The 14,748-nt window shown below is 34.7% G+C and overlaps 1 protein-coding gene and 1 pseudogene across 1 annotated transcript; one reads left to right on the top strand and one right to left on the bottom strand.

Moving 5' to 3' along the window:
- Positions 1 to 657: 657 nt before the first annotated feature.
- On the top strand, positions 658 to 1,647 carry LOC142522506 (uncharacterized). Its single transcript, XM_075625942.1, has 4 exons — positions 658 to 883; positions 982 to 1,018; positions 1,147 to 1,268; positions 1,379 to 1,647. Exons 1-4 carry the CDS (start codon positions 671 to 673, stop codon positions 1,439 to 1,441), a joined length of 435 nt encoding a protein of 144 aa, XP_075482057.1. The 5' UTR covers positions 658 to 670; the 3' UTR covers positions 1,442 to 1,647.
- A 656-nt stretch (positions 1,648 to 2,303) lies between these two features.
- On the bottom strand, positions 2,304 to 14,641 carry LOC142521712 (flowering time control protein FPA-like; annotated as a pseudogene).
- Positions 14,642 to 14,748: the final 107 nt, after the last annotated feature.

The following is a 14,748-nucleotide window of genomic DNA, read 5'->3' as shown; positions in this document are numbered from 1 at the left end:
TTTTGAAAAATTTAATTTTATTATTTCTAATAATAACATTATATTATATATTAAATATATACACAATAAATAAATAAATAACAGTAAAATAAATATTATTACTTTTGTTACCTTTTTCTTCTGTTTGGAGCTTGGAAAAGTATGAAGGACTTTTAAAGCTTCGTGCTGATAACGTGTTGTGAAAAAGTAAAAATTTATGGTAAAAGTAAAAATCTCGAACTCTCAAAATTTACCAAACAACGCACTTTATAATATTTTTCTCTCTACTCAATTGTATCAAATCTTTACAAATGGAGACCTATTTATAGAATTTCTTTGGAAAACAATCCAAAAACAATTTCATCATTACATACATCATCACACACTAATTTTCAATATTCAACACCTAATTTTACCTAATTTTCAACATTCAATATTATAATTTTCAATACAAATATTTTTCATATTTTCAAGAGTCAATATATATATATATATATAAGCAAAATCGGTTGTTATATATAAGCTGTCACAATATAAAAATTTTTGTAATAAGATATAATGGGTATATTATTTTTATATTATTTAAATAAAAAAAGAATAATATTGATAAAAATAATAAAATAAATCATATTAAATAAATAAATTAATTAAATTATCATTTCTTTAATTTGTTTTGCAACGGATAAGAAAGATGCCAATCACAGCTTTCCATCTTCACCAAACCCTAGTTCCTCCACCAAAAATCAATTTCACTTCAAATGCTGCAAAGATCAAGAATGGAGCTACAACGTGGAGAACAACCCTACGGCGGAGATCATATGCATCTGTTGTTTCAGCCTCTCTGGCGCCCCTCGACTTGACGGAGGAGAACATTAACCAGGTGTTGGCGGATGCAAGAACCGAGGCCAGTTCTAGTTTCTCTCAAATTCATCTCAATTACTGAACTGCTGTGAGGAGAATTATTAACAGTTGCCGCAATTTTCACCTTTTTGCACTTTGCAGTTGGCGCAACTCTTCGACACTTCTGTCAACATAACAGGTGTGATTTTTTTAGATTCTTTCAAATCAAGATTGATATGAGACAGCAAAACCCTAATTAAGAATGAACCCCTTTCGTTTAATAACTGCATTTCAAAACTCAAAAAGATACATACATATATATTACAGGAAAAGCAGAACTTGCCGATTTAGATGGACCCTATGTGAAAATAAGCCTCAGCGGCAGGTTTTGGCACACACGTTCAACAGTTTTGGCCAGACTTGGGAATTACTTGAAGCAGAGAATCCCTGTAAGATGATAGATTAATTTCTATAAGCTTGAGAACTCTTAGCTGACGTTTTGGCGACTCGAATTTCTTGGTATCATTCCTGATCATAGAGTTTTATATATTCTGTGCAGGAAATCTTGGAGGTGGATATAGAGGATGAGAAGCAGTTGGATGATAGCCCAGAAAACTTTTAAGCTTAATCTAGCGAACCCGCATATTTTCGAGGGTGGGACAATCATGTTTCTGGATTCACCCATTTACATCATTTCCAGTTTCTTCATTCTTGATGGTGGATCTACTTTTTCATTTCTTTTTTTTTTTCTAGCTATTTGTTTATAAACATTCGAGGTCAGAGTTGGAATCTACTGTGATTGATATTTGATCTCGATAACACTGGCACGATGGGTTTTTCGGGCTATCTTGCTAACACATGAATCAACAAATCAAACAACTGGTTGAGAGATGTTTATGTATTACATTTATCTTTCAAACCAACGGCAGGCTTACGGGAAGAACAACTGACAATCTGATGGCATTTGGGTTAGGTTGCCCTTCTATCTGGGCCCAAAAATTGTCGAGAGCATTTATGTGCCGTTCTTAAAAATACTTTGGAAATACTGATCTCGCTGATCTTTAGAAATGGACTGATGTATAACAAATGATGTTCTTTGTATTGTTAAAAAATTCAAATAAGCATATGCGAGGATCTAATCATCATTTGTGGAATGGTTAAACAACAAACTATAAAATATCAAGAGTTGAGTTTTTTGAGTGATCAAGTATAGTTTATAAATATTTTCCTAATATAAATTTACTTTTGAGAAACCGGAGAGAAACACATCCAAATAGAAAGTAATGTAAATTCACTTTTGAGTTATAAACGAACACAAGAATGCATGTTACTTGTTCCATCCATGTTTGTCTGTACCATTTCAAATTATATAAGATCTCGCAAGCAAACAAGAAAGCCGAACAAACTAGCAGATTACAGGACCTGTATACTCAAGAAATCATAATTACCTCAAATGCAATTATGAAATTAAGTGGCATCATGCGGGCACCCTCGTAATACACTTGCATTCACCGTCTTCAAATAGAGTACAAAGTTTAGCTTCATTTCATAAAAAAAATTAGTTATCCAAATATTTCAGCTCTAATTAAATCAGTATATATCAGACGATAGGTCTCACTGGGAAATTAACACTACTTAAGTCTTCAGGTTCCCTTCCCTTGCTGAATTTGCTGAAGGAGAGCTGCAGCGTAGCTTGCAAACGCTTCTGCGGGTCTGCTTCTGCATCATCTTGGCCAGCATTTTGTAACTGAACCTCGTTTTGAGGCACAGCTAAGAAGTTTGGTGGCAGCTGTTGTTGCTGCTGCTGTACTTGACTAAATTGTGATTGTACATACTCCGCAGACATCTGTTCAATTGGTAATCCATGATTTTGTGACGCTGTGTGAGAGTAACCAGATTGATTAATGTTTCCTGATGGTTTATACTCTGCAGCTGTTGATGTACCACCGAGTTGCCCTTGTTGGCCAAGAAGAGATGATGTCAGCAGAGCTAGTTGTTCTGCTGGGAGACCTGAAACTGGAATTGATGAAGGAATTGGAGGTCTTTCCTGAACCAGAAACTTGACATTTCCACTTGAAGGTATACCTGAAATCTCATTTGTGAACTCTTTTTGAGTTGCTTCAGGCATAGCTCTAGGCATCGGAGAGTATGTGCCACCCACGAAACCACTAGATGATTCAAATGCATGAGACGGGATGTTGCTAATACTCAGATTTGAGTTCTGCAAATCATGGGGAATCCAGTTTGGTCCAGGCGCAGGTTTCCCTACATAATCTTGTCCACGCGTGTTTACTGACTGTATGCTGCTCATTGAACGAACGGCACCTGGAAATGTTCCAGGCATGTTTCCTGAAGATGTATTTCCGGAAATAGGAGCTACTCTAATTCCAGGTTTCTCATAATTCGTAAAAGGAAGATTTGGAGATGAAACTGATTTCTGGTACATTTCATCGCTCTGGAAAGATGTAAAATTACTTTCTTTGTACTCCTGTTGTGGAAGATACCCATACTCGGAATTGTTGGGATCCAACCTTGAGATAACACCAGAGATGCTCAGCTTCCCAGGTACTTTTAATACTTTTTCAGAAAATTCAGAAGGGGGTACCAGAAATAAGGTGAACCTTTCATCCAATTTTGCAACAGCTGCTCTGTGTCTCTCTGCTAGATAATTCATGAATTCGTTGTAATATGGAATGTCGGGATCATTCGCAGGAACAAAAAAGACAACCCAGGCGTTGGCTGCCTGGTAGTAATGTTTTCCAAGCATGTCATGTCTAAGCTCGTCCTTGCTGTGCAATCCAAGAATTCAGGTCTGCAGCATTGAAAATCAGATTGTGAGAAAATCGAGTCACATCAAATGAGAAGGTGCAAAGAAGGACATGGATTACTTATTTCCTGTCAACGTTCTAATCCATGACAATTTTTCCATGAATATTGGTTTCACACACTCAGAAAGCTTAGGTAAGAAACTCCGAGTTCATCTCGACTAATATGTTAGTAGTTTACAGGAAACAAAAAATATTAGAGTAAAGCAAAGAAAAATATAAGAGTAAGAGATGAGTATATGACAACAGATCTATCAACAGAAGAATAATGGACACAATACTACTCACAGGCCCATATCCATTTGCTTCCCAACGGGGAAACAGCGAGCACGACAGACAGAAGTTCCTCCCTTGATTATCATTCCCTCCCACTTCCACACTTCCTTTGCAGATGATTTGCGTATATCAGGAATTGATCTCCTTAGATCAGGAGGAGGCAGTGGAACTGAACCACCTTGAATGTTATCAAGTGATGCATTCCAGCGATCACTCCTTTCCCGTAATGGTTGTCCTGCGTTTGTCAAGTGGCCAGGGATCGTTCTATATCCAGGCTGTCTGGAATCAAAATCAAGAACCCCAGACTGAGAAATGTCGTGAGGAATGACGTGTTTTACTCTCTCCAATTCAGAGAAAGGATACTCTGGCAACTCATTCTCGGGAGAAAATGAGCCGGTTTTCATTTTCTTTGTTCCACGCAAGATTGAGTCATCCTCTGGAAAATCCCATTGATCATCATAGAAGGGGCTTTGTCCAGGAAATTTCTGAGGAGAGAATTCTCGGAAATTAGTACGAATATCCTTCGGTGGACTGTTAGGATGATCGTAGATGTTTCTTGGTAATCCTAGCTCAGACGCTTGCCCTGGGAACCTCCTTTGCTCCCGACCATCATTTCTACCATGCCAAAAATCGGAATTCCTAGACAAACCTTCACCATCAGGTTTACCATGATCCACATTTCGGACAAAAGGAGGAGAACTTGTTCTAGGATCTCCAGACATACCACCAAAGTTCCTATCTGCTCTCTGGTATTCTGGAGATCCGGGCCGTCCATATGACCCAGCACGTGGGGATGGTGGAGCATTAATTGAACTCCTTTCTCTGTTAGGTGGTCCTGATTCATTCTTGGCAAAACATATATGTACACGAGGATTACCAAATAACTTCCCCTGAAGATTTTCTTTAGCCCTGCGTGCAGCCATCACAGTTCTATAGCGAACAAAAGCATAAGTACGGCCAGGAAATGCGGTTATTTTCACAATCTCTCCAAATGGTGAAAAGGCCTTCCTGAAAATGAATTCATCCACTTTCAATTGAGCAGGAAACCCAATCCATAAGACCTCACTGGGCTCAGCATCTTTGTCATTTATCCTGGATTTGTTTGGATAAGGTGGTTCAGGGCTAGAATTACATGCTCTGGAGTCCCTCGAACTAAATGGAAACCCCCTTGCCACAGGGTGTGGTTCCTCTCGCCACTGAGAGTAGTCCGCATCATGTTGTGCAGTTGACGATTTTTCCTGAGGAATAAATACTGAGATACTATCAACAGTTAAGTTTCAGAGTAGCAAGGAAACAAAGGCAGTGTTCTGTTATTAGGAAAAAAATTATCTCACATTTGCAAAGACTCGTGCACATGAGTTGGAGCAACACAATATTTTCACCCTGTTAAGCCTCACAATTCTCAGCTTCTAGCCAAAATATAAATGAAAACCAACAATCTCAGGGTAAAGGGAGCCAACATTTACCTTAATTGTGATATTGCACATTTAAAAAAAGTTTAAATTGCTTCCAAAAAAAGTTTAAATCAATAGTGCACTTGAACATAATTGCAAATCTCCTTTCATTTTCTCATTTCAAGGATCATATTAGCATGGTTCTACCATGTAGAGGTAAGTTCGGACTGAGAAATCTGACCAAGTGTCCAAAAATTATTGATAAAATTCAAACTACATAGATCTCTTAAATTGGTGAAGCAGAATAAAGAGGTTAAATCTAAAATTTTCTAAAAAAACACAACCCCGGTAAATTACGCATTCTTGAAGGCATGACCTTTCATACCTCCAATACAATACCAACATTATGGGACCCAATTACACAAGAAAGCCAACATACACTCATGAGTGATGACTGAAAAGAATCATGGGCATGCAAAGATATACAAGCTTAAACAACGTCCAATCCCGAAAATAATCAAGTTTAAGTAAAAAATGAGGTATAGACTCCCGTATCAAAATTCAGGAAAAGAAAATCTACTTTCCCAAAGAAATTGCAATAACTTAAAGGAATTTCCAAATATTTTAGTAAATGGATTTTTGAGTTCTGATTTTATTGGTTTTTTGCAATCCATATCTCTCTGGCTTATTGATGGGACCATAGATCTATTCAAAGTCGACGAGGTAGACTCATACTCTCCAAGACCAGTAGAGTTTAACCTTTGCACCTACGGGATAAGGCGTATTCTTTAGGGTATGCTTGGACCATGAGAGTGAGGTGAGAATAGAATAGGTATTCCCAACCTCTTTCCATTTTGTGTGCTTGGTACACTCATGGGAATGAGAATACATATTTCTATATTAATGAAAATAGGCCTTACCTTCTTTAAAAAAAAAACATTCCCACAATTTAAGTTGCATTTAGCCGTTCCAATTCTCTCAACTTTTTTTTTATAATATATATATTCTCCAATTTTATTTTTTAAAGCTTTTAATAATAAATCATTTTCATTTGTCTTTTTAATAAGTTGCTAATAACAATAAAATAATATTAATAATGAAACAGTGAAAATAATTTTATAACAACTAATAACGATTAACCATAAATAGAACAATAATAATTATTATTTAATAACAATAATAAATGATAAAAATAATAATAACATGAAAAAATAAATAAAATAAAAATGAAAAGAAGAATAACTTTATTATAATAATAAATAGAACAATGATAATGATTATTTAATAATAATATAATAATAATGATGATAACAATAAATAATTGTTACTTAATAGTAGTCATAATTAAAATAATAGTAAATATGAAAATCTATGTTAAAATTTGATAATAACAATCGAAATAATAATAATAAAACTTTTGAATAACTATTATTCTAAAAAATTTAATCAAAACATGATTTCATTATAAAAATTAATTCCATTACATTCCTCTCACCTTTCTTATGTTACCAATCATAGGAATGAAATCAATCTACCATCCCGTTCTCATCCTCAGTCCAGTCTTGTTTCATTTCAGTATACCAATAGTGAAACATGTCCCTTGGCAATCAATTGCAGGCCTTGAAGCGCTACAAAGGCAAAAGGGGGGACGACTCTAACTAATCTTAGAGTAAAATAATTGTGAATCAAATGTCAAATTCTATGTATTTTCCATTTGAAATCGTTTGTGCACTACTGAATATTTATTTAAGAACACTTTAATAGTTTATAAGTGTATAAATTAGAAGTTTGTGCTTTAAGACGAAATTTTCTTTGAATAATCAATTCTAGCATATTATGCCTCAGTTCACCTCATTTCGGCATGGTGCATATCTTGCTTCGGACTTCAGCTTAAGCTCTAGGGAATATGTTAATTGAAGAGTACATGTTGTTGTTAGTTCACCTGTAATAATCAATTATAGAAATGAACATGTTTGGAGTTCCTGTGTATTGAGCATTATAACCAAGTCCAGTAAACTATGCAGCGCAGCAACTTCATTTGCAGCTAAAACATGAATTTCTCCATTCTAAGTTTTCCTCATTGGTTCATATTTCAATTTGCTAAGCGGATGAGAGGAAGATATTTTTTTCTGTAGCCGGTAGCAGAGAATAGAAATCTAACTAGTATCTTATAGTGCTGGGCAACAATTTTTATGAACTTCATCAGAACCACAAGATGTCCACTTTGAGGAAGGTGAAAATAATGAAGATACATCAGATAGTAACTTTACTGACAGCATTTAGCAGAACTTCAATGAGGTGTAGACAGAAAGACAAGTTTCAAATATTATATTATAAACGAAATGCTCTTGTGAAGCAAATTAGTTTGTCTAGTCTAAGCTATCCTTTAGAAGTAACAGCCATCATGTCAAACACCAATAATTCTTTCTATTCATATATTTTGCCGTTTTGCAAGTAGGTTTTTATTTTACATTCTATGATTAATTGGAACTGTGATAGGTTACAATATACCAAAATAAAGGTTGATTGTCTGGTAGACTCTAGCTGATGCAAACAACATAAACATTTTTTCTCTCATGCGGGACAGGTACTCCAGGAGAGGGAAAAAAGTCAAACAATAACTAAACTATAACATTGTAACAAAAAATATATCACCAGAATGATCTCAACTTCAAACTGAACACTGATTTTAAATTATAATAACTTAAGAATTGAAAAGGGAAATAAGTATAAAAGAAAGAAAACGAATGTGAATCTCACCCACACTCTTGAACCTTTTGCGTTTTTATAAAGATAATGTGAGATTATCGATTCTAGTAAAATCTTTTCCGAGAAAATTCCGTTGTAATAATTTGTTTCAGACATTTTGTAAGATGTGATATTTTTAGTTTTGATACAGAAGTGGTAACTATATACATCGAGGATCAAGGTTATGAAATTTAATGCAGAGAGGTTATGAAGTAATAAGATGGACTGGATGCTTATTGAATTTTTAAGAAAAAACAATGTAATTAAGGTGAGTTTGCTGAATACATGGAAAATTCATCATGTCTCCTGTTTGATGAATAGCAAGAACTCGATTATACAATTGGAAAGAGTAGTTCTTCATGACCAAAGAGTGGTGTTCTAACATTGTACTTAAGCTTCAACTTATGATTGATGGATGCATATATCTGTGGTCTAAAATTTGCATGTTCTTTTAAGTGATGGCCTTCAATAGATATAGAGTTGTGACAACTGACAAGTATAAAACTTGGGGTCTATCAGCTAGATATACTGAAGGTGGTTAACATGTCATTGAAAGTTTTTTCTCTGGTATGACCAAGAAATAGCAGTAATGATCTTCAATGGGCATTTCATGATATAGATGCACATTTTACGCTTTGACTAAATGCTTGTCATCGAAAAGAAATGGTGACATGGTACAATGTTAGCTGGAATATGTGTGGTGGATAATAGTGGTGGTGAATGATTCTTTTGCTGGAACTGTGATGCCATACGGTGATTGTACAAATATAGTAAAAGTGTTGTTAGAAACGGTACCACTTTAGAGAGGAGGATGGTTATAAAATTAATATACAGATTCTTCTGTTTTTAAAGGTAAATGTATGCTTTCCAACTTCTTGGTCTACTTGCATGAGTAGACAACTAGCTTGTGATGATATGTGATGCGTACTACTCTCATTGCTCCACGACTATAATGGTGAAGACACATATCTCAGATGCGAGCGAATATCGTTGCACTTTGTGCATAACTGAATAGGGCCTAAAAAAGACTCCATCTAATTCATTATTAATCGGGTGGCAACCCATATTAAACTAGTATCAATTGCGCAGGTTGTTGGTAACTTTGTGCCAAACTACATAATGTCCAACACTTTCAACCTATAGTTTAGAAATTTTGATCTGATAGATGTAATATCCTTCAATTGTACATTTACTGATATAAAAAATTTTGTTTCTTAAAAAAAAAAGCATTTCCCTATACTTGACAAATAACTTATAAGAACACAATTTTGTTGTTAAAAGATGGTGAAAGAAACTTTAAAGAAAACTATTTTTTTGTTAGAAGGTGGTGAAAGAAAGATCTTGTAGTGAATGTATTGCCTGATAAATGTAGTGAATGTATTGCCTGATAAAGCATCCAACTTATTGCTTCAAAACCTATTGGCATCAAATTGTTCTGATCCTTGATAACTCTAGTAGGTAAATCGCGTAGGTCTCACAAATAAAAGCATTGCACTTCACATTCACAAAATGTTCGAGAAAGTTACCACAAATGGTATTTTTCCAGAATACACCAAACCAAGGTCGTATACTTGACCTAAAAAACAACCCAACTTCAACAATGCCAATGAGATTCTTATTCATTCTTCTTTTATTAACACTTATTTGCTACTATTATACTTTGAATATGGGCATTCAAAACCAAGTCTATGACAAATTGAGATCATTCTGGTGAATTATCTTTGCCGTTGTTTTTTTTCTTTCCCCTTGGGGAAATCTTTGGCAAGGGAAAATATTTGCCTTGGGCCCTTGTTAGACTTCACCAAACAACCAAGGGTTACTTTGGCAAATATGCTGAATTCTACCCCATTACATGAGATTATCAAATATCAAAAACTTTCTCAAACAGGAGAATGGTTATAAGACAAAAACAGTATCAGCGGTCATCTGATAGTATGGCTCTCAATGTTATCTGACAGCATGGCTCTTCCCCCACAAGTATAGTTTGGATAAATTGATTAATTTGCTATACAAAAGCATTTCATTTTTATAATAATAGCTCAAGACGTGCCTTTATTATTTTCATCAAATTGAATCGGGAAGTTTCATGATTTCAGATAATTTCATAAAACTCATGTTCAGTAAGTGATACTATTATTTCAGTTTACAAGAAATTAACATCTTTTGATTTTGATTAAATTTAAATGGAACTACTAAACTCAACGTCATATGATACTAGAGAAAAGATCACTCTCCACATTTTTCTACCGAAAAAATATATCATCCTCTCAGCTACCCATCTTCTCATGCAAATGATTCTGTTACATTGCCTTTGAAAGTTGTAACTAAATACATGTATCATGAATAGCTTGCTAGACTTGCAGCTACTTTATTCATTACTACTAATCTAAATCATAACTACGATACAATTAATTATTACCCAAGGCTAGGTCTGAATGAAAGAATTTGTTCAAACTACCGGATCGGATCAGTCATCAGTCATACCTACAAGTTGTTGATCCGAATGGGATTGAATCTTTCGGGTTAGGTCGGTTGCCCAATGAGCTATCTGATCTGATTAAGTGCATATGAGTCATTTTATGAATCATAAGCCAAAAAGCAAAAAATGAATCGCTATCATATAATTAGATAAGTAACTTCCTATAAGACATTGAGGTAAAGATTAATTATGATGTTGTAGACATTCCACGATGAGATGTCAAGGCTTATTCGGGCTTTTGTCATCTACTTTTTGTTTGTTGTTCTAGGGTAGTATAATTTTTCAACTTACTGCATTGTTTGTACGTAACTGTCAGCATGTTTTATCAGCCTGCTTGTTTTTTTCCCATCCTAGCCCTGGTTCAAATTCAAACTATCATCACTTTTGAACAATAAATCTTTTTCTGCTTCTTGGTTATGCTTCATAAAATGCCTGTCATTGACTTTTTGTTGATCTAGGGTAAGAAAGTTTTTAACTTGCTGTATTGTTAGTATGTGACTGTCATCAAGTTTTGTCAGCCTGTTTATCTTTTCCCACCCTAGCATTGTCACTCTTGAAAAATAATTCTTTCTTCTGCTTTTTGGCTTATACTTCATAAAATATCTTACGTGCAGTTAATCGGATCAGATAGCCTTTTGGTCAACCAACCTATCCCTGCACATCCAATCCCATCCCGATCTTGGAGCTATGGCAGTGTGTCTTAAATCATTAAGTAGCTTGGACAAATTCTATTCAGTCCTAGCCTTAGGGTAACCTAACTCATTGTAGTAGGTATAGTGGAGATTAATATTGATGAATAAAGTTACTGCTGGTTTAACTAGTTAGTCATGGTAAATGTTATTTAGTTTCAAATTTCAAATGCGACATAACTTCATTTGCATGAGAAACTAACAACATGAATTTCCCATTCCTCGTCTATTTGTGTTAAATCAAATGATAAACAACTGACATGATGATATAATTTTTCGATATTAAGATGTGGAGAGTGATCTTTTTTATAGCATCATGTGACATTGGGTAGCAGTTTCGTTTAAATTTTATAAAAAAAAAAGATGTCAAATCTCATGTAACTGAAAATAATAAAGCTATTATGTCTGGTAATACTAAACATCACTTATTGAACAAAAATTTTATGAACTTATCTGAAATCATGAGACTTCTCAATTCAATATAATGAAAATAGAAAGGAACTACTTAAAACATTATTATGAAAATTATAGTAGCCTATTTAAATCTTGTTTTGGACTTCAATCTTAGCATATTTTCCATGAAAATGAGTGCTACGAGATGTTCACCCTTTCATGTTGCCCAAATCCATGATGAACTAATTCAATAGTCAATGGCACACGATTTCATCTCTATTTTATGTTTGGGTCGAAAAACAACTTCATTTTATGAAACACGATATATTTGATTTTAAATATTAGGCAATTGCTTCATTTTGATAATCAAACAGATGTCGTCTTTACAAAAAAATCATGTTGTAAACTGAACTAAAAAACCTCATAAATCCCTCTATTCAAGCAGCTGTTCCCCGTGCAAGAGTAGCAAATTCGACAAAAAGAAATACTTGGAAATAAACTTGGACAAAACACTCTCGACAATTTGAAATTTGTACGATCATTTCTCAATACTACATGCATTCACTGCAAACGGGTTCCCCTGATCAAATATATGTAGAACGGTAGAACCATTCTATAAAAAGAAAATATAGATATGGGGTTGCAGTTGTCTGATAAATAACAGTCCCTTCAACACTAGGTTCTGTCAGAGTACAAAGTGAATCTGTTATCAGGAATAGAGTTCTCCATTTAAAAAGTGTTTGTTTCTCAATCTTATTTACGGACTTGTGTTGTGAAATGGATGATAAGATCTGTGTTGTGCAATATGGAATGGGTTCCCCTTCAACGCCATGGCCTCTGTTTGATTACATAGTGAAGCCTTTCTCGATAGCGGAATTTCCCAAATGAAAAATACTTGATTCTCAGTCCTATAACAATGACAACAGACGAGTATTTTTTTCGTTTTATGTGATTGGGGAGACTTCGAGGACCTATACACAGGTTTGAAGATGTCAAGCTTTCTTAGAAGATTTTGCAAGTAAAATTACAAACTAGAATGTTTGATCCATATTTCATGACCGATGCGTACAACTTAGAGCATGGGCATATAGAGGCGAGAAATTCCAACATAAACAATCTGACTTTTGTTCAAGAGGTAGGTGTAATTTCGTTCTAGTTGGAATACTATGGCTACACTGAGGAGTAGCATCCATTTATTGGATCAATGAGTGAGTCAAAGTATATTATGCTCAATTGCACATGTTGGTTTTTTATTTTGCGTTGTTAGACTAGGGAATGAGCATCATTCCTATGGATGATGTTTGATAAATGAATGACGCGAAGGATTTGAAGGAACAATGAGCAAGTGTCCATGGTATGGTTATGATATTATCCGTCAGTGTATAGCCATTAACTAAATGTTATAGCCATAGATTAGAACTGATAAAAAAAAGTGTACACATGTACATAAATGACATCAACAGGGTACCATAAGAAAGCCAGACAAAGATCGACAAACTAACCGCCTTAGCAAACTCAATCCTAAGTGGATTGCCCTCAACAACATAATCTTGAAGCACTTTAATAGCAGCAAAAGCATCCTCGTCATTTCTATAGTTTATAAAAGCGTAGCTCCGGCCAGGTTGAAACGCGACACTCTCTAGTTTTCCAAACTGTAAAAAGTGATGGACTAAAGAGCTCTCATTTAAGTTATGTGAAAGATTTCCAACCCAGAGGTGCCTTGATGGGGGATTGTTTCCCCGGCCAAGACTGATTTTCTCTTCTGATCTAGTAGGGTAATCTCTATGAGGCCTGCCTCTTCCTTCCCTGCTGCCCTGTAAATACACACAATGTGTTATCAATCTAAGTGCATCCCTCAACAAGTAAGGTTATTGATGCTTGGCATAAAAGATGAATGTCTAACAACATAAGAGTCCCATGGGTTTTTTCATAAAATTCCATGGGCTTTACCTCAATTTAAACATGAAATCCCACAATACCAAAAAAAGGGAAAAGAATACTACTTATTTATACTTTACAAATAGGCTTGTTGAGAACGCCTGCAAAGTGATTATGCAATTTATGCTGCCACTGAAAAAGCAGTTTGAAGGTGCCTGCTAAGTGCTAACATTTACATGTGCACCAATCAAGCCAGTAATTTACCTATGATGTGGATATGGTAAGGTGAAAGCCGACGATCCAAAATTTTGGTAAATTGTATTAGGACTTATTAAAAAGTCAAGAACACAAAACACCTAATGTAAAACCAAAATTCTTTTGATACCCCATATTTATAAATCCCAAGTATAAATCGTGAAAAGTGAAATATAAATGAGGCTTTGCATAGGGATTTGGCAGTCATTTGTTTTTTCCAAGGTGCAGCCAATGCCCAATGCAATCCGCCATAAAAATGCTTATAAGTTATAACATGAACACACCCAAAAAAAAATGTGCATTCATATATCTTAACAACACCCATGGGCACAAACCTGCGCACATAATTGGGAAGAAAAAAATATAGTCTTCAGGAAAGGCGTGAAATTTTTTTAAAAATCCCCATTCAATCAACAACTCGTGCAAAAAATAACGGAGAATTCACCTAAAACTACGCAATGAAAGTTTTAACAAGAAGAGATTCTCGCTACAGTAAATTTCGTAGGAATTTTTAATTCTTCATTAATAGATATGAAGTAAAGAAAGAAACGTACCATTTAGAATTTACTGTAAAACCTCTTCGATTAAGACACCGAACGATTCTCAGAGAGCTAGCAAGACAAGGCTTCTTCTCCACGCAGTCTTACAATCGGTAAGCATATTCCCGTGTATAATCAATCATGAAATCGATTCCATCCATACACACCAAGTGAAGAACCAATTGGGGTTTGGCAATCAGACGGGGAGATTAGGGTTTAATCGAGGGCAAACGAAGCAGTACAAATCACCGGCGAGTGGCTGGGGAGAGAGAGGTGGTGCCAGCGTTGAATTTTGAAATATAACTGTAATAAAAAAAATTAATGATTTTATGAATTCTTCTCCAATTTATAGTAATATTGGTAAAAATAATAATAATAATAATAACTTGGTAAATTTCTATCAATTGTAATTAACATTTATAATTTCTTAAAATTTGAAAATATGAAAAATTT

This window comes from Primulina tabacum, chromosome 13 (assembly GCF_025594145.1).
Source record: "Primulina tabacum isolate GXHZ01 chromosome 13, ASM2559414v2, whole genome shotgun sequence".
Lineage (NCBI taxonomy): Eukaryota > Viridiplantae > Streptophyta > Magnoliopsida > Lamiales > Gesneriaceae > Primulina > Primulina tabacum.
This window is presented reverse-complemented; position numbering and strand designations above follow the sequence as displayed.